At 46.2% G+C, this 21,084-nt stretch overlaps 1 protein-coding gene across 4 annotated transcripts in view; it reads right to left on the bottom strand.

Moving 5' to 3' along the window:
- Positions 1-4,682: 4,682 nt before the first annotated feature.
- Positions 4,683-21,084, bottom strand: part of PBX3 (PBX homeobox 3) — a 220,004-nt gene continuing 203,602 nt past the window's right edge. For 3 of the 4 annotated variants that reach the window (XM_060608661.3, XM_060608662.3, XM_060608663.3), the window contains exons 6-9: positions 11,503-11,668; positions 10,140-10,252; positions 9,269-9,358; positions 4,683-6,230 (exon numbers count right to left, since the gene is read on the bottom strand). In XM_060608661.3, the coding sequence (XP_060464644.1) occupies positions 6,138-6,230; positions 9,269-9,358; positions 10,140-10,252; positions 11,503-11,668 (462 nt within the window). In that variant the 3' untranslated portion in view covers positions 4,683-6,137. The remainder of the gene's footprint in view (positions 6,231-9,268; positions 9,359-10,139; positions 10,253-11,502; positions 11,669-21,084) is intronic. The other variant, XM_060608665.3, reaches the window with a different exon arrangement.

The following is a 21,084-nucleotide window of genomic DNA, read 5'->3' as shown; positions in this document are numbered from 1 at the left end:
GGTGGGTGGAAGAGGCCGGGCCACTCGGTGGCTGATACCCCCTGACGAACGCTCTGCTGACCGGAAGTAATCGTTCCCGCTGGAGGGGCCAGAGACGGGGGGCCCCTTCTGATCTGGGCGCTGTCTAACAATAACAGCCAAAAGGAGAGGACCCACCCACTCCATCCCAAGTGCCAGGCACAGCTCATTAATCTTTATGACGTCCTTATGAGGAAAGAAGGAAAGAAGTCTCCCCATTTTACAGGTGAGGAAACTGAGGCCACAGGGCGAGGCGGTGACACGCCCAAGGTCGCCCACAGCTGCTAAGTGGCAGAATCGCCTGACTCGGGTGCCCTGGGTTTTCATACTGCGACACGTTGCCTTGAAGGAGGTGAAGGAACCCGGGTGTCAGAAGACGTGGGTTTTACAACGGTGAGTGAAGCGGGGCACCGGCTGGAACGGGAGTGCAAATCACAGGACAGGATAAGTCTCGGGCCAACAGGAATAAGAGCAGCCGGCCGTGGCCCCTGCTGCTGCACCACCTTGCTTGATCCTCCTGACAATGCTGGGAGGCAGCAGCTCGACAGCTAAGGAAACTGAGGCACAGGGAGGTTACGTGACTTGCCCGAGGACGCACGGCCGGTGTGAGGCAGAGCCGGATTCAACCCCGGCCGCTTGCACTTGGAGCCCCCGTTCGCGGGAGCTAAGCCATGGGCCCACACTGAACCCCCGGGCATCCTCTTTTGTCTCTGTGGTGGGGCCGGTGCCCTCTTGGCTGTGAGGTGTGGCTCCTGGCAGTGCCCTTGGCGGGGAGCAGCTGGAAGCAGGCTCCACGCATATCGGCTGAGTCTGTGACAGCTGAGTTAGCAGGGCTGAGAGACGGTTGGGCTTATTGTCCGTGGGGTGGGTCCCCAGGCCCGGCGGGGAGGAATCGCAGGCCATTTGCTGGCCTCAAGTGCCTGTGGTCTCAGCAGCCTTCCTGAGGGTGTCCCTGGGGTCCCAGGCTGCTGGGGCCAGGAGCCAATGGCTCTCTGATGGGTGGCGGTGGTGGCACCTGTCTCCGCCTCTGCTCAGCCCCCAACTCGGGCTCACCAGCAGTGAGTGTCCCCAGCATGGGAAGAAAGAGCCACTTCGATAAGACAGCCAGGCACAGAGGGTGAAAAATATGGGTTTTGGCTTCAGACACACCCAGACTCCTGTTCTGGCTCCGTGTGTATTTGGCCAAGTGGCTTCGGTTTCCTTATCTGTAAAGTGGAGGTGATAATAGAACTCGCTCATGAGGCTGCTGTGAGGGTCCGGGGAGTGAGCCCGGGAAGGGAGAGAGCAAACATCGCCATGGCGTCTCTGACCATTCCGCTCGCCATGCCCCCCAGTCTCTGCACATGCCCTCTTCCCCTTGCCTGGTCCACCCGTCCCTGCGCACTGTCCTCCTAACCCTCTCTTCCTTGGGTCCCTGCCTGGACGTCCAGTAGGGGGTGCAGAGCCTGGCTCTATAGGAGGACACAGAGGTCTGGGCTCAGCCTTAAAGAATGGGCATTCACCGGGGAGGCAGGGTACGGAACAATGTTCCAAGAAGAGAGAATGAGGAAACCGAGGCTCAAAAGGTAAAGGCTCTCATCTGAGGCCACACAACTGGCAGGGGGCAGAGCCGGGAATCAAGCCCATGCCCGGGGTGGAGTTGGAGATCCGCTCACATCGAATGGCCGCGTGGGCGGTGGGCGAGGGGGCCAGGGGCTGGGCCTGAGCTGGACGGCGCCTGGGACCTGCAGTCACCCACGGGACACAGGCGGGACTCTGCCCGTCACAAAATACATGCAGGATGTGTGCCCCAGGCCCTGTGCTCAGCACTTCTCACTCATCATGACGGCTACCCTCCCGGGTCTGCTTGCCTCCGTCAGTTATGGTGCCAGGCCCAGCCGAGCCCAACAAAGCACGTGGCTCTTCCTGTCCCTCATCCCCAACCCTGTGACCCAAAGACACAGCTAGGACCGCAGACGGTCTGGGACGTACATCTTGTACACACCACAGGACACACGTGCTCAGGTGGCCCAGGCAACGGGGGCCTGGAGTGGGAGAGTCGCAAGCTCTGAGGGCTGGAGATAGAGGACTCACCTTGTCCCCCAGAAGGGCCTCACTCTGCAGGCTGGTGGCCCAAGCTCACAGGAGCCTGTCTCCACCCCGCTACGAGCGGCTGCTGCGAGGGGGCCCCAGGAGCCTTCTCAGGACGACCTCAGCTCTGTGGGAGATCCTGGACAGGTGGTGTTCACCTCTTGGCGCGTCAGATTCCCCATCACGTGGGGCTCTGTGGGCATTGAATAAGACACCGTACAGAAAGCACCTGGCCGAGGGCTGGTCCGCAGGAGATGCCCGAAACACTGTGGCGGTCAGCCCCGCAAAGGCCCCTTTCTCACGGCACAACACACAGCTCACACTAAAACACCACTCCGCGTGGGAGACATCCGTGTCACTTTGTCCACACGGGGAGGGCACTACTCTGGAACACCGCCTCTCCCCGACCCCCCCCCCCCCGCATTTGCGGCCAGGGAAGTTTGGGGTCACAGGGAATTTCTAACCTAGTTCGCAAGGCCCCACTGCTTGTGCACAGCCATGCACACGACTGATCCCTGCTCGGGCAGGTGGGCTGCAGAAACTCGTGAACATACACGTACTCGCGGAGCACACACGGGCCCCCGCGCATCTAACGAGACGCATGGACAGGCCCCTTCGCCTGTGACTGGGTGTTCTTTCCTCTGATCTTGTGAAGGGGCTGCGAGGTCCTCACTTCTCCACTCTTGGGGTTCAGAAGCCTGCCAACCTTTCCAATACCCTCACAAGCGCTTGCTATCTGAACGAGGACGGGGTCTGGGATCTTGGCTTCTCAAGGGCTGGGGCCTGATTTCATTCACCTCTAGGTCTGACCCCGAACCCACTGCTTGACCAAGAAAAGGAACTTGATGAAAAGCCCCGTGCCACCCAATCTGGGATGAAACCGGAGAGATTTAGAGCCCGTGCTGTGGCCCAGTTTCCTGACCTATGAGCGGAGGATGCTTCTGCAGAGAGGCGGGAAAGGCGGAAAACACACACAGGCTCAACATCCGGCACGTAGAAAAGGAACCGGTGTTTTTATTTAGGCTTCCTCCGACTAAAGCCTCAGACTCACGCATTTCCCTCAAGGGTGGCGCGCCAGCCTGTGCCTCTCCAGGAAACTCTGGGATATGTCTCTCTCAACAGACTGGCCTGAGGTAAAAAGCTGGGAGGCTTCTCGGGCAGGGTGTGTGTCTGGATATTAAAGAAGAGGTATTTGTGTGCACGCGTGCGTCAGGTTTCCACGGGATATTCTTGCAAAACCACATAGCATAGAGGTTGTTTTTATGTTCCAAGATAAGAAAGGCTGACCCATAAGCTAATCGAATCATGCAAATAACTACTTAGCCATGGGAGAGATTCCGACAGGCAGGCTGAGAGGCCACGTGAGGGAGGACAGCTTTGGAGGGCGATCTGTTTTATAAAGTTTACTCTCACAGAATAACCGCCTCAAGATTAATGGGAACGGTGGCCCTAGACCTTGTGTTGCCTGGCTCTGGCAACTGAAACAGCAAAAGTTGTATTTATCATAGACAATTTGCCGCGACTGATTAACATTAATCTGATTTCCTGTGAGTCAATTTCCTTGAGATATAGTAAACAGCCCAATTACCTGCTCCCCACTTCTTTTATTGCAAAGATTTAGATCTGAGCGACAGATGGGTATGTAAACATACGGAATTCCGATTCTAATAAAACAAAAATAACGTGTAGTCTAATGAAGGGATTTCTCGTGGATCTAACATTTTACACATTTAGAGTTCTAAAGGGTGCGTTAAGAGAGGTTGTGGGCTTTTGGGGTTTTTTTTTCAATGGCAATCCAAGGCTCACTCTTTTCAGACAAACTGTTGTTTGTTCTTGGCTGGTATCTCACAGAAGCTACGAAAATAAGTGGTGAAGGTGACCAGACTTTTTTTTTTTTTTTTTTTTTTTTTTTTAATTCTAAGGAAAGGAGGCTACTGGGTGGCTCAGTTGACTGAGCATCGGACTCTTAATTTCGGCTCAGGTCACTCACAATCCCAGGTTTGTGGGATCGAGCCCCGTGTGGGGCTCCGTGCTGAGCGTGGAGCCTGCTTGGGATTCTCTCTTTCTCTCTTTCCCTGCTGCCCCGACCGCCCACCCCTTCCCCCACCTTGCACTGTCTCTGTCTCTAAAAAAAAAAAAAAAAAAAACCAACAAAAACTACAGAAATGGTCTTTCCATCTAACAAGTGCCAGGGGCATCATTAGGTCAGGGGAGTGTGAGCTCCAAGGGCAGAAGAGACCTGGGTGCAAAGTGCAGACCTTGTTGTCCCAGGTCTGTGACCTTGTGGCACTGGCTTAACTTTCATGAGCTGTGCTTTCCTAATCTCTGCCAGTGGGGACAATACCTTCCTTCGGGTGCTCTTAGAACACAGGGATCTAGGAGGATGCATAGGGACGGTCCAGGAGCTAGCCAGGAGCCCGCACCGAGAGAAAGCAGTCAGTCGGCAGGGGCTGTTCCTCCACTCCCTGCTTCACGGTCATTTCAAAGTCCCTCTGTGTAGGGCCACACATTTCCCGGCCCCGGCCTGCCTCCGGGCAGGCTTTCTGCTTTGCTGGCCCTGGCCGGCTCACGTGGTGGAGTCAGAAACGGCACCATTTAATCATGAAAGCAAAAAGTTTATTCATGTTTGAAACTACATATAGCTACCACGAGGAAGACTTTTTCAATCCAGGGTGTAATCCAGTTAGAAAGGAACACGAAACATTTTTAATACATTAGAATCACCGCCACAAATTATTTTCATGACTCAATCAGTTTCAGAATCGCATACAATACAAAAAGAGAGAAAGGAGAGGGAGGGGCCCCATTACACAGGGTGAAATATACAGTACTGAATACTGAAATCTGAATGCATCACAATTAGCCGCCTTTTTTTTTTTCTTTTTTCTTTTGCATGGATTAGTAACAAGATGAAGAACATTCAAAATGCTTTCTCGGTATTTACAACGGTTTTACTGATCCTGTGTTAATTGAAGACCCGATGTTTCCACTCTTGGTTTTTTAAAAGTTGCAAATGCAACCCTGATTTTTCTTTTAAAAGATTACAATGTACATTACATTTCGTGAAGGGAAACAAAGAGTTAATTACAAGATGCAAAAAGGTAAGAAAGAGACGAACTACAGCGTGAGTATTGTTCAGAGGTAGTAAGTGAGCACACTCTAAGCTACAGAACATGTGGAAATTCTATTGGTTTGTATGAGTTCGCATGAGGTAATAAAGCTGTGTTTTGATTGGTGAGATGTATAAATACTCTTTTGCTACACTATATACAACACTCCAGAGAGCAGGGCCTTTGTGGATGCCCAGAGGACGTAGCAAACCTTGACAAGCCTGTGTAGCACCCAGTGCACGCCGTACAGCCCCAGACGGATCTCGTGTTCACCTCTATCAGCAGCAAGGATCTTCATCTCTCAGAACAATCTGGATCCAGAATTTAATTACCGAGCAGACTCTGGGCACTGGTGCTTCCAGAGAGAGAAAAGATGCTACCAGTCTCTGATCTAATTATAACGTAAGAGATCGAAACGCAAACGTGACAAGGAAGATTCTTAAACAAACCATCGTTAACAGAGATAGCCAAACAGCTCCTTTATTCCAACCCCATTAGCGATATGAAAGAAAGACAATCAAAGTCCGCGATGGAAAAATGCAAGAAATTCAATTTAGGTGAGGTGAATCTTTGCATCTGCTCTAACGATTGAGGTTTAGCATATATTGTACTTTTTACCCTTAAGGCCAAGTAATTGGCAACTGTGAAACCATTAATGTAAAATATTGATAATAAATTATGATAAAATAGCTACAGGACTGTCAACAATGTTAAATCTTGGCCTAATTGGATAAAGTGCTTTTTTAACATTGTGTGTTTTTAAGTATAAATACAAATGATTATGATTCCTTTAAAAAACTGATTTACCAAGTTCTCTAATAAGACAAGGTTTTACAGTAAAGCTGTAGATGGTGGGCTACAAAACGCTTTCCTTTTCCTCCTATTGCTCTGAATGCACTTAGCAAGGCATGTCAGCTCAGGGAAAAGTGTTGCCAGAGATTAGTTAGAGGTATCAGAGTGCACACTTCCCGGGCCTTCTGTAGGGGAAGTCACAGATGATGGAGTTGTTGCGTCCTGCCAGCCTCCATTAGCCTGAAAGGAGAAACACAGTTCAACGGGTGCACGTCTACATATTAATTCTACTCCCCGATTTAAAATACCCAGATGACAACATGAGAGCAAAGATACATTAGCGAAATGTATTTTCTAAACCCACTTTGGCAGGAGTTTGAAGCATGTGTTAAAGTGGGATTAAATGCATGTAAAACAAATCCATCCCACCAAGTAAAGACTTGGCCATAAATCAGCGCGCTGAAGGAGGGCCTCGGCTAGTCTCAGGCTGGCATGCGGCTCGGCCTTTGATTTGCTGTAAAAAGAAAGTGACTCGGAAAGAAACCTTTTCAGAAGGGAGCGGTGGAGAGGCTGAGTGCAATGCCTCGGCAAGACCTCCGGCTCCGTGAGGTGTAAACTTCAGCCCAGCCTGGTCCTCGTTTCCATAGAGAAGTGGCCCGCCCTCGTTCCATACCCGCTCGACAGCCAGCTACTGTAACCCTGGGAAAATGAAGGCCAGAATTTCCTTCCAAATGGGATCTTCCGGAATGAAAATGCATGAACTGTGGAGGAGCACACTATTCAAATCTGTATTCCAATTATCTCTAACTGGGGCTCCTATTTGGGATGTTGCTACTGCTTTTCACACGCCGCTGGCCCTTCCTGCCTCGACCTGCATCGGCAATAACAGTACTCAGAAACAAATTTGCCTTGTGTCTTGGCCTATAGAGGCAATTGCTGAAATCAATGTCTGATCAGATTTCTGCTGTGGCAGACAGCTTGTCGCTACATATTTTTATGTCAGTCAAGAAGAGGGAGGTGCTGGGCTTGCGACTTGGGGAACACTGAGTGGAAGTGACGGGGCGGGCCTTTCCGGAGAGAGGGCGAGGGTGAGCTGGCTGACACCCAGCGCCTGCGGCTCAGACCAGCCTCGCGCTCCGCTGCCCGCGGATCCGGGCCTCCCGCGCCAGTGTCACTGTGGGTCATGAGGTCCCCCTGCCTCCTTCACATCCGTCCGCAACTTCTGCGAGTCCATCTACAATGTCTTCTTTGAGGCCTGTGCCACCAGGCTACTGAGAACTCCGTCTAGAGCCTCCGCGCAGCCTGGGTCCGGCTGTTAGACGAGCTCTGTGCCGGCCGCTTTCCCTTCTCCCACGGCCGCTGTTCTTAGCGCCCTGTCTTTTGACCGACTGCATAGTTCTGCACATAAAGTCCCTTTCCTCCCTCCAGGACCAAGAGAAAGAGAGTGGGGCGGGGGGGGGGGGGGGGAAGGGACCAAACAACCCCACAGAGATGACCAGAGCCGAAGGGACAAGCATCTTCCAGGCTTGAGGCAGATCAAATTCTGGAAGAAGAAAGGAAGACAACTCCGGAGGAAGAAGACAATGCTACGGCGAAGGATTTTCAGAGCGTCCGGCGTGCAGTTGGGCAGTGACGTGCTCGTGTGCGTTTGTGGGCCTCTGAGAAACCCTCTCTACCTGAACGGTGAGCTGTTTTTACCCCTCAGGTATGAAAATCTACTTAGAAGAAGAAAAACTCGTACACAGATACAAGTCTAAAGATATTCCATCTGAAGTAAACATCATTCCTCCTTTATCCACATTTATAAACAGCAAATGTACAATATTTTTACCCAGCGTGGCAGCTGGAGGAGAGGTTGTCAGCAAGCATTCTTTTTTTCAAAATAAATTAATCCTTACTCTGGTGGTTTGAGATTATGCACTGTATTATACAACAGCGCCTTATCAAGCCTCATCAGTGAAGATGGAATTCATGTCTGTAAAATGCTGCAGGCAATCACGGTTTCATATTTTATCATGTTGATAAGGATATCGCACATTCTCTGAAGCATTTCAAAACACTTAAATGAAAAAGGAGAAATGCAACTAAAAGGCTTTTTATATGGTTTGTTGTGGGTTATTATGAGTTATTTATAAACCCAAAAAGAAAGATTTGACATTTCAAATGTAAAAGATTTGAGTATTTAATGGTCCTTTCTTCCCTTTACAATTGAACATCCTCAATCACTTTTGCAATCATTAATATTTACTCTCCTAGCAAGCCAAGGCCCTAGAAAAGGAGAAATTTGTCCACTTTCCTCCTGATTCTACCACCACGCTCTGGGCAGTTCGCTTCCTCCCTGAGCCTAGAATCCCAGATTCCCTCCACCACTCTTCTCCCCAGCTCTACCCTGATGGCCTAATCCTCCCCTCCCCAGGCTCCCTTTCCGGAGCTGAGGCGTTTTGCCCTGTTCCATCCATGTCAGTGTGGGGTAAAAGTAAAGTTTTGGTGAATTGGTTACAAAAGTTAAAATTGTTCCCTCCATAATTAAAAAAAATTTTTTTGAGAGGCTGAAAAGTGCTGAACACGTGTTGCAGTCCACGTTGACAATGCAGCCAACTCACTCTGCAGAATGGAATTCTTTGTTTAGCTTGGGATGTTGATCTGTCTGGGGCCCTCCAAGGCTGTTCCCTTCACTTGAGATGTGTTTGGGAATGCTTCCTACTGCTTGATTCTAAGATAGATAAATGACCTGTTTTATCCATTTCCCTGGGACACAGCACAGCCAGTAGGAGACGGCGTCTTAATGGGCTGATGCTTGAGTCCCTATTGAGGACAGAATGCCGGCCACTCCTGGGTACCTGTGAGGACTTTTCTTTATTTTCATAAAAATTTTTTTCACGCTTGTTCATTTTTGAGAGAGAGAGAGAGACAACAGAGCGTGAGCGGGGGAGGGGGAGAGAGAGAGTGAGACACAGAATCTGAAACGGGCTCCAGGCTCTGAGCCGTCAGCCCAGACGCGGGGCTCGAACTCACAAACAGCAAGATCGTGACCTGAGCCGAAGCCGGACGCTCAACCGACTGAGCCACCCGGGCGCCCCATCTGTGAGGACTTCTAAGGGCATCTGGGCGACATCAAGTGTTTCGGTTCATAAAACAAAGTGCGGTAAAAACGCCGCCTTCCCCACCTGCCAACAAGGTGAGAGGCCAAGTCAAATGGCCATTAATTTATTTATCAGTCACTGTTTACCTGACGCTGTTCCTACAGCTCTTCGAATCTGGTTTCCCAGAGTACTCACATTTAGGTTATGTGGACTGTACAGTGAGTTTCCTCCAAGGCCATCACTGTAGCCTCCCGTCTGATTGATAACATGACGGAGGGTATCCACCTAGAAGTGAGACGAAACAGAATTCATCATCCCAAATCTATTAAAACATCATCATTTACAAAAGGAAACAATTTGAATTCTGTGTGCCACAAGGGTTTAGCATCTTCAGTGAGAGACAAATTGATCAATCAAATGTGACTGGCAGAATTTCAACAATTCTTTGCATATTTAAACTCACACATCTTTGTTTTTCATGCCAGCCAAACAAGAACATCTTCGTAGCAATGCACACTTGCCACCTACGTCAACGAAACGTGTGTGGCTGTGGGTGAACGCTACTTATAAATATGTACACGGGATCTCTCCCTCTCACACACACGTACGCACACACCTACACGCATAAACACAAGTGGTTGTTCTCAGTTAAGAGGACGAGAAAAGAGTTGAACCTGGAATATACTTTAAGCACTCAGGTTTTTTTGATTCTGACTTTTAAAAATCCGGAAAGGAAACACACGCACATGTTCTCGAACCATACGCACACACTGGCACACACAATTTTTGTTTTGTTTTGTTACAAAAGTAAGATGCACCCAACCCTGTCCATGAGCTCAAGCCAGAGCCGAATGCATTCACAAAGTTCATCAGGTTTGAATCTTCCAAAGTCACTGTTCACTTGAATTCTCATTAAATTAAACGGTGGGGCAGATGGGTCATGTTTGGAAGCACCCAGCACAGGGTCTGCACGGAGGTGCAGACCACTTCCATGGGGTAAGAGCATGGAGTTTTGAGCCCAAACCCTACCCTGCTAGAAAGGCCCCAGTTGGGGCATTTCTCCTACCTGTGATTGCACATTGGCTCCGACTTGGGACCCTTGGTAAGAATCCCCATTCAGACTCTGCATGTTCATGAACATGTCCCCAGAATTTGGGAGGTTAAAAGAACCAGAAGAACCTGGAAAGGAAAGAGTTAAGTAGCTGAATAACAGAGAGCTACACACATAATCCTCAAAGACCTAGAGGCAGGGAAAGGAGAAAAGGTGCAGAAGGGAAAGGTCGTGTACAACATAAAGCATTTCCAGATCTAAGAAGATGGAGAATAACTCCAGAGAGTTAGGTCCTGGGATTCATTTTGCAGCTAGGAAAGTCTTACCAGTGGGGAAGCCCAAATAGGAAACAAAGAGGAAATCAAAGTAAACAGAAAAACACCCAGCAGCTGGTCTGGAACCACCCCCTTGTTTTCATTTATCTCTAGGACTTGGTCATTAAATGAGCCCTTTGTCATCACGAACTGTCATGGCAATTAGAGAATAAAGGTTTTTCTGAAGCTCTTTCTTAGCCATGCCTTCTACCTAACTTTCATCTGTTTATGTTTCATTAAAAAGAGCTGGAGTGGGGGAGGTTGGGGCAAGAAAGGGGATAGGAGAGAGGGCAGGGGAAAGACAACAAAACAAATAAACAAAAATCCCTCACTTTCTGAACTTTTAAACATATATTAAAAAGATCTGCTTAGAAAAGCCCTTGAATCGCATCTCGAGTCCATCTCCTGCACTAGCTACACACCTTTCACTGTTACTCAAGTGCCTTGTAATTTTTAGATGTTTCTAACTCCATCACAAATGTCGCATAAAATGTAGCCAAAATGCACCATGATACTGCAGATATGCATCCATGTATCAAGTACTATACCCCTCACAGCTAACTACCTACCAAGTCGGCACAGGTGCTAAAGAAATGCTAAGAAGGACAGCAGACTGTAGTCTGCAGCTAGATTCAGTAGAAAGCACTGCTCTACTCCCAACATTCTAGCTTCATTATGCACGGCAACAGATAAACTTCCCACTTGGGCTATTCCATTCATTCTCTGACAGACCACTGGGAACCTTAAAATGATACATGGGACGATACAGTTAAAATAATTATTAGCGATAGCGCTTTGCATAGTTGCTGAATTCAAAACCACTATTAAGTGTAAAGGTTCCAGAATCTACCAGTAGCGAGTGGCACTCGTTATGAACAGTGGGTTTACAGACTCTGGCCATCTACTCGTTCACCCCTCCCAAGAATAAGCCCTGGTTTTAATATAAATCTTCCATTATAAATTCACTGTGTCCTCAGTCTGGCTCTTGTTTCCTGGACTGTGGGACAGGGTTTTGTGGCATAAGGCCGCCTGAGCCGAGTCGGGAGCGAGCACCCAGTACGCACCAGAATTTGGCGTGGTGGGCGAATTGGTCTGGTTGTTCTGCACAGCTGCGGCTACTGCGTGTGCGGCGGTCACGGCTGTCTTTGCGGCATAGAGGTTGGCTTCTTCCTGAAACTTGCCGATATTCTTCTTGTACCTGATTCGTTTGTTGCCAAACCAGTTGGATACCTGCAAATTGCAAGGACACGAGTGAAGGGGAAGAGAGGTCAAAGGTGGGGGGGAAGGAGTCAAATTTCCAGGAATAACTGTCGGATACCAAGGGGATGCCTTGGGAGACACTCAATTCCTAGCGTGTAATTAATCGCCTCCTGTGGCTAATGCATCATGGTTCTAGGGGCTTGGTTTCTCTTTTCGCAAACTCTCGGAAAGATACCCCTTCTTGGGAGTTAGCTGCAGTAACGCTAAAAAGGATGGGAGCGCTGTTCACTGAAAGGATTCAGTGGGTATACACCAGTTAGTGTATGAACAATCAGTACCCCCAAAGTAGCTGAAAAAATGAAAGGCAACATTTGTTAAGCTAGGTAAGTAATAAATACTTGTGAAGGAATGACTTATTCTTTTTGGCTCTGGAACGATTTTGGCAGTTGGACAGTAGAATCATGTTTGGTCTGCTGAAAAGAGTAACATCAATTAATAATGGATGAAAAATCCCTTTGTCTCCAGTCTTAGAAGGCACTGTGTATCTGCCAAGATGGCTGCTCAGGCACCGCCAGTTAACACAGGAGAAGGTCACAACTTGAAAATTCAAGTAATTCCAATAAGGTCAAATGCAAATATGGGGGAGCGGCGCTGATTTCATCAGGTGGAATATACTTCTTTCTTTGGCAAACTACTTATGATGTCAGCCCGTGCAAGTGGAAGAGATTTCCAAAGACGAACTTGGCAACAGGAAGATTTCATCACATTTCACTGACAGCAAAACTTTGGCCCGAGACTCATCGCTCATAGTTACGTGACGTGTTCAGGCACCTGTAGCTGAGCTATGTAAAGAAACTAAAACCCACACAGCAGTTTATAAAAAGGTACCCACCTGCTATATAAAAGGCTCTGACCTCCCTTTTGTTAAAGTAACAGTTTAAAAATACTCTTCGTTAACTTCTTAATAATCTGTCAAAGGGGCATGTTGCTGTAGTATCAGGCTGGGTGGGCCACTGTTTTATTCTGAACAGCTATTCAGGGGCCCTGAGGAAAAATAAGGAGCGGCAAGAGTCCTCCAACCCGATTTACACCAGTGGGCGTGCTTACTGACCGTCTCTGCCAAGTCTTTAATTGCTTTGGAAATAGAACTCTCATTCTTCAACCTGTGGCACTCATCCTTCCAGAAGAAGCCAGAGAACTCTGGCAAGGAAGCCACGGGAGGAAGACAACGCTGGCCTTGCTGCTGCCCACATGCTGTCACATACTGGGGAATCACTGTGTGCACATATACAAAGGCAGGCGCACTTACTGAGGACCCATGCGGCAACTGCGAGCATAGGTTCAGCAGACAGAAACAAGCCAAAACTCACCGGGAAGTAAATATGTGACAGATCGGGACTTCCTAGCTGTTTCTGTTCCACTATTATCCCTCCCATGCCTTAAGGACTATATGTATCACTTCCTTCCTTCAGAGCAAATAGTACTAGTTGTAACTGTCATTCAATGACTCTCTCCTATGTGCCAAGCATTACGCAGAGCCCTCTGAATACATTTTCTCATTCAATCTTAATAATCTCAGGGCTAGGAGGCCAACTGAGGTGGCTACACAGGCATAACACATGCCCCAAATCCAATGGCCTTTTCTCTTTCCTTGTTTGCTCTTTCAGCAGTATCTGACACGCCAGGGGGTGTGTGTGTGTGTGTGTGTGTGTGTGTGTGTGTGTGTGTGTGTCTTCCCTAAAACTCAGTTCTTGGCCCTCTTCTCTCTTCTCCTTGAGCTATCTTATCCATATTAATGATTTCAATCACTGTCTGTGTGTGATGACTCCCAGATTTCCATCTCTATCCCTAACTTCTATAAAGAATTTCAGTTCTTGATATTTTAAGGACATTTACATATAAAATGTTCTGCCACAGCCTCCAGCTCAAAAGGTCTAAAATGGAATTCATGTGTTTTCTTTTTTCTTCTCTGTTTTCTCTGTTTTCCTTCTCTGTTTTCCCTTTGTGTTCAGGACATCTCCATCTCTTGAAATGTGGTACTTCCTACCTTACAAAGTCCCTGATTCCACCACTGGACGATTCTAATGAATATACAGTTCTGTATTCGGAACCAAGATCTGGTTCCCTCTTGCTTCCAATCACTGGCCTTAAATGGTCCAACACCCAGACGGTCACAATATTAAGGTTCTCAAACAGCCCTGAGCGACTGAACCCCACTAGGTCACCGGCCTTCTCTGCCCTCCCTTCCTTGAGCTCCAAGTGCTTGCAGCAGGAACACATGATCATTTCGTAGGATGTGGTGGGGGGAGGAAGAGCCAGGCGAGTGCACAGGTGAGAAGGCAGCGGAGGCCTGGGCCAGGTAGAGCAGTAGTTATCCAGAGGGCAGCTATCATGGGGGAGGAACTGGCAGAATTTGCCCACGGGCCAGCTGTAGAGGTCAAGGGGAGAGGAAGAAGCCAGAGATGATGTCAATGTGGGGCCCAGGCCTCCAGGAACATGGAGACAGATGCTCTGGGAAGGATTCCTGCACCAGAAGTCAGCCTCAGTGACTATTAGGACCCATTCCCATTATATGACTCTAAACACAAAAGTTCTGACTCAAGATTGAAAAAGCAGCATAAAGGGATCCGCTCTGATTATGCCGGTCAAAGGAAGTCCTCTTAGACCCTACCTCATGTTTCACAAGCACATTCTCAGCTCAGGAGGCAGACCTACAGAGCTGGTTTGCAAAAAGCTCCTTCAACATATAATATCACACTAGTTTATCTGAATAAGACTGGCAGGCCTTCGAAAGAGTTAAATATTGAATGTTATCTATCTATGGTGCAAAGGGAGATAGTCCTGGTTGAGAGGGAATTCGGCATTTCTTAAGTATAATTAATGAAAATTCCCCAACTCTGAATTTAGCAACAAAGGCCCATCTTAGAATTCTCCTCTTCTAAACAATTCTCTGCTGGATTCCGTACTTTGTAGTTAATATTACCTTGACAATCAGAGAAGCTATAATACATTAATGAAACCTAGCCTGGAAAATCAGATTACAGCTTTATTAACAGTTTCATAATTGAGGAATCTGGGTACCACTGAAGGTCTCATCTCTAGCTATGCAAGAATCCTGTGTTTATGCATACCCCTGGACCAATCAAACAACAGTCATCACTAATAAAGGTTTATTTAATTCTCACAGTAAAATTTTAATATCACCAGCAGCCTGGGGAAGCTTTAGCAAGTGGATTTGCTTGACATCAGATCGTTTCTATTCTGCTAGTCCCAATACTTCTTAATCTTTAATATCAAGGCAATTAAAATTAATGGCCACTCATCCGAAGCTACTGTGGGCAGTGTTTCCTTGACATCAATTGTTTGATGGGATTACCTAGAGGTTAAACTAACAAGCAAGGTTTAATTGGAAGCAATGAAAGAAGCAGTGATCATACGTTATGTTTAACCTGCATAACCACATCTAAATGAATATCTAAAAATGTTAAACTATTTCTCAAATTAAAATATGCACGTCACATTCTGATATCACAGATTTGGGTATTGCAGCAAGCAGCTATTAAGACCATACTGCTGCAACTAAGATCAGTTTAATTAATGCAGAAATCGACACCTAAGTTCAGGAATTTCTTTCACCTTTTAAAAACCAATGGATACAATTAGTTGCAAAAGAATCTCCACCCTCACCCTGTAAGAAGCACTAAAAGCTACAGATCACATGTGTCCTTTCTACACGGTGCTCACAGTGGAGCCAGGCTATACTCACGGGACGCTAAGTGGAGCCGGGCTTGCTCCGTCTCGGAACTGGAATGGTCTGTACGTTGGCCCCAGAATAGATACACAGGCAGGAAACTGGTGGAGAGAAAGGGAATGCACTGTCCCGTACTTCTCTTTTGAGCCATGTATCAAGGATTCATGACTCTGCACTGTGCAGAGGGCGAAGGGCCAGGCAAGATTTTAAGATCAATTAAAAATGAGAATTAAAAAAGAGAGAGAGAATAAACATACAAGTACTTTCCTCCTTCTGTTCACGTTCATTGCTTTCAGCTCCCAGGCCATGAGTCTCTGGCAATTGGGGAAGTGAAAGTGAACATTCTGCAGGCTGCTGGTTTTCAGGAGCCCTTCTGCAAGGCCAAGACATGGCCAGAAAAGCTTCTGGTCTCGCCCATTTACTAGCCATGTGTTCGCCTAACTCCACCCAGCAGCAGACTGCCAATCGCTTTTAACAAGTCAAATGTTTTTATATGTGGAATCTAAAAAAAAGACAAACTCATAGAATAGTTGGGTATACTAATGATTTGGCCCATGGTAATTAGCTGAAGACTGTTAGTTAGCAATGGCTATCACCCATGTGTCGCCAGTGAAGGAACAAGAGATCCAGACTAGACTAATTGCCCAAAACCACACAGCAAAGTGTGACAGATCCAGATCCAGATAGCAACACCATTTTTCCCCAATTGATTTTTCCCCATCAATTTTTTCCATATCAATTGAGATATTTACTGAGTATCTCTTATGGTCAATACTAGCCTACGTGTCATGAGGAGATAAAAGAATAAATAAACATGTACCTGTACCTGCCTAGAATTTGCAATCTGATTATAAAACAATGCTAGACACACAAAACAATTAGCAAAAACTGCAGGATGGTGATGATCAGACACCCAGGGTAACAGTACAGATTCTAAGTGCAGCAGGGATCTGAGGAAGAGAAGTCCCAGCAGGTCTGGGAAATCAGAGACTTCCGAGGTAAGGTAGAACCTGAACTGGACCTCAGCCTCAGTCCCACTCAAGAGCATTTTTACTGAGACTCCTATTTCAGAGGAGCAAAACTCTAGAAGCTCTGTTGACACAAACAAGCCAAAAATGCCAGCTGCTACCTCCCTCTTCGTACTAACTTAACACCCTTTTCCCCTCTCAACCTCTAAACCCCTCTGTTGTGGTGAGACAGGAAGGAGCAACTGTTCTAAAGGAAAGGAGGAAAGGAGATCCAAGGAGTGTTTCTGGAAGATGTGACATCTGAGTGGAGGCCTAACAAGAAAGGAACATTCCCCCTGGGGAGAATGAAGGCACAGAAAGAGCAGGGGAAGGCATGGGTACCAGGATGGGCACCAGTTACGACATGTGAAGGACCAGCAGGCTCAGGCTAAGGAACAGGACAGGGGAGAGTGTTCTAGGCAAGGGAAAGCCTGAAGAGACACCCTCACACCTCCCCTCTGCAAGGCTGCACTGAGTGGAGAAGAAGTGGAAGGAAGACAAAGGCAGAGTCTTCTAGGAAGTATACTGGGGGATGGGGTCAGGGGGGGCCACCTGAGGCCAGGTAAGGCAGCCTTCTCAGACAGCTGCCTGTCCTGTGTCAGTGGACTGCACGCTTTTTACTGGAATAGTCCCTAAAGAAATTTTGAATAATCAGGTACCCACTCACACATATTTTGTCCTTTGCACATTTTTTAAGTTGGCATCTACTATTTTTCATTGTAAGTTTATAGTTATAAACAATGTTATTTCAGTATGTCATAAATGTTGACATTTTAAAATAAAACTGTAACACAATTCTTTAAAATGTATCCAACCGAATTTAAATAGCAAAGCAATTTGATACCCAGTATCCATTTTAAAAACACATAAACTTGCTTTTCTTTGTCAAAAATTTTGCATCTCTTAGAAGTGTATTTCCATTACATTTTCCTCCCATATTATCCTAATGCAATATACTTTTATGCTTTACAAAAGAAAAACATGGAAATTGAAAATTTTACACTGTTTTTATTTCCTGTAATTATAAGCTCTCCATGTTTCATATATCTTTCTGGATTAAGCTATCATTACAATTAGTCTAAAACTGATCAAAGCAATACAGACTTATTTTAATGAAAGTACCTACTTTGACCATCAAAAGTAACTTTTTAAAAAATCATTCATGTACTTCTTAATCAGAGGGGTGCAGGGTTATAAAGGGCTGATTGAAGGGGGTTTGGTCATCAAACTTTCACACAACCCTTTGGTGGCACCGGGGAGGGTCCCACCCTTTGGGGCAATGGGCCATCATATAAGGTGGGAGGATTCCTTTCACAAAGCGGAAAAATGGCAAGTGATAAAGCAGAGGAAGGAAAAAACCCACATGTTGCTTCCACAACAGCCGCTTTCTGAGGCTCGCGGATTTCAGGCAAGAGTATATACATACATGTGGAAAGCTGGCCGGGAAAACCTTATAACCGCGCCCTAGTAGCCTCTGGAAAATCTTTGGCTACTTTGTGGACCATGTATACCCTAGTTTGAGACTGATGCCTTAAGTAAACAGGCTAACTCTGGTTACAGTTTAACTTCTTTGTGTGAGTACATGGTGGAAGTCCCCTCACCGGCTGTGCCTAGGAAAGACCTCTGGCTATAAAAATGGGGCTCATTCAGGCAACTGTTGCTATGTGTCTCTATGACCTTTTGGAGCTCTACAAAGAACAAATTTGTCAGCTCCAGGAAATAAAAAACATTTTTTAAAGTTTGTTTATTTATTTATTCATTCATTCATTCATTCATTTCTTTATTTAGAGGGAGGAGAGACAGCGCATGCACACGCATTGGGAAGGGGCAGAGACAGAGAGAGAGATAGAATCCCAAGCACGCTCTGCTCTGTCAGCACAGAGTCCGATGCAGGGCTGGATCTCACCAACCATGAGATCATGACTCGAGCCGAAATCAAGAGTCGGATACTTAACCGACTGAGCCACTCAGGTGTCCCGGAAGTCAAAAACATTCAGATTAAAGAAGTAAAGCTAGGTAGATAGATATGGTTTACTTATTATGTAGCATAACCATTCTGGAGAGTAAGCCATCACTATGCATATACCCTTTGCATCAGCATTACTAAGAAGTTATCTTGAGGAAATATTTAGAGATACATGTGCAAAGTGATTCACGACAGTCTTGCTTATGCTAGTAAAAAATAGATTAATTTATAGCACATCTCATCTGTGTATTGGAATATGATCATTGATTAAAAATCATGTTAAGGAAGAATATTTAGTGACACAGGGAAATATTCACAATATATTATAAAGAGAAGGAAAGGGCATTTGTTTTTCGTTTCACACAGCATGAGATTTTTTGGGGGTAAAAATATTCACAGATATACAGAGGTATGTGTGTGCACACACACACACATAGGAAAAAAGTACAAGGACCCACATACCAATCAATATGTGATTATCTTTTAGAGTGCATTTATAAGTGGGCCACCTGGGTGGCTCAGTCAGTTAAGCGTCCGACTTTGGCTCGGGTCATTATCTCGCGGTCCATGAGTTCAAGCCCCACGTCGGGCTCTGTGCTGACAGCTCAGAGCCTGGAGCCTGTTTCGGATTCTGTGTTTCCCTCTCTCTGACCCTCCCCTGTTCATGCTCTGTCTCTTTCTGTCTCAAAAATAAATAAACGTTAAAAAAATTTTTTTTAAATGTTTAGAGTGGATTTATAAGCAATTTCTATGTGTTTTTCTGTGTTTTTTCCAATATTATCCAAATTGATTTCAGATAAGCAGGTATTGGCTATTTTTTTTTAGTTAGAAAAATGTATTTTACAATGAAAAAAGGGAACCAATCTGCTTCTTAAAAATATCAGTTAGAAGTCATTTAACAATCACTAAGAGTGCACATACCGGGCCCTGTGTTGGCCCACACAACTACAGGAGGCAACAATAATTCCATTCCTGTGATCTATCTGGAGGACAAGCTTGGAGCTTGGCAGGTCCAAGGATTCTTGAAATAATTAAAATCAGACACTTTGTAAATTTCACGCCATTAAAATTTCCCAGACTGCTTTGAAAACTCCATGTTCAAATCATAAAGCTAAACCACCTACAAAGTCTCTATAGTCACTGCAAGCCAGTTTATTAATTAGCGTTAACTGTATCTTACATTTCACATTCTATCACTACACTTATCATTTTAATCACAATGTTAAATAAAAGAGAAAAATTATTACTTCAAGACTGAATCTGCAGGAAGCAGGAATGGAGAACTTTAGAGTTCATCTTTAGTTTTGCTTCCGTGCATCGAATACATTAGGGAGAGGATCGGCACTTGTTTGGAAAAGTAGCAGCTGACACTAAAACATCATTACTGAAATTAGGAAACTGAAAATTTATGAAGCACAAATCTTAGAAAAATTTGCCATTGTGTTTCCCCTGTTTACTTGTGATGCATACTTTATGTTCTGTGCCTAATTAAATGCAACAGATTATGAAATGTTGAAATGCCAAGTCTTGTATAATGGAACATGTAGCATATTTACATGGTAAACAATTTTACCTCTAATAAATAGTTTTTCCCTAATCAATATGTTTTCATCCCCGTTATGTGATTCAATGTGAAATGAGGGATGGAAGCCAGATAACTGTTCAATTTTTAAAGTGAATGGTGTTAATAAGCTAAATCTCATTCCACTCCTCTCCTTCCCAGGGGTGCACAGTCAAGTTTATGTAAGGGCAGAAAGGCTGGACACACTGTAGATAACCATATGTGTGCATTCCCTTGAGAACCCAGAGGGCAGCTGCAGCAAGGGCTTGACAGCCAGACAGACCTGTGTGTGCAGCCCAGCGTTGTGATTTCCTAGCCGTTGTTGGCTTTGTCGTGCCATCTAAGGTCCTCCTCTCCTAGTCTGCAAGATGGGATAACAATACCTACTCCTCAGCGGGCTGCCGCGAAAATTAAATGAGAGAACGTGTTAAAATACACAGGACTGTGCCCAGGATGTACCAGGCACCCAATAAATGTTATCTTTCCCTTTTCTTAAACAAGCAACAAGAGCAACAACAACAAAAGCTTCTGCTGGCTTTGCTTGCTTCCCGAGGTCACTGAGGTCAGGTCACCCTCTTCACATGAGCGTTGGATGCTGGGAGAGCGGGTCCAGGCTCCCAGTGCTGGGGGAGGGAGGGTACTGGCAACAGGGAAGAGGCAGCAGCGAGAGAAGGGAAAAGGGGGTGTTCCCCTGGATAATGGAGCATAATCAACTTCCTACTAGAGGTGGGTAACCCCCAGACCGAGGGCTGCAAGCTGCCACACACCTCCGGGCGGCCATTGTGCACAAACAGTGGACAGTACAACCTCTGTCTCCTCGCCCCTCCTCCCTCCTGTCCCATCGTAACCACTTGCAAGACAAAGCACTGGACCTAGAATTTGTGGAAACCTGGTTTTGGATCCTACAGGCACCTCTGTTTATGACAGCAGCCATTAAGAAGGGCTCATTATTACATGCATTATCTCATTTAGCCCTCTCAAAGACCCAGTTTTACTGATTTAAAAACTGAGGTCAGAAAGTGTATGGAACTTGCCTGAGGTCACACAGTCTTTCTTGTTCTTTTTCCACTGTCTTATCTAATAAGATCGGTCTTTTCTTAGTGCTCTTCATGAATTGTTTATTCCATTTTACTTCTTTTCCATTGGCTAGGGCTACAAGAG

This window comes from Panthera onca, chromosome D4 (genome assembly GCF_046562875.1).
Source record: "Panthera onca isolate mPanOnc1 chromosome D4, mPanOnc1 haplotype 2, whole genome shotgun sequence".
In the NCBI taxonomy this organism is placed as follows: domain Eukaryota; kingdom Metazoa; phylum Chordata; class Mammalia; order Carnivora; family Felidae; genus Panthera; species Panthera onca.
Note: the sequence above shows the minus strand (reverse complement) of the source record. Positions and strands in the feature narration are given on the sequence as shown.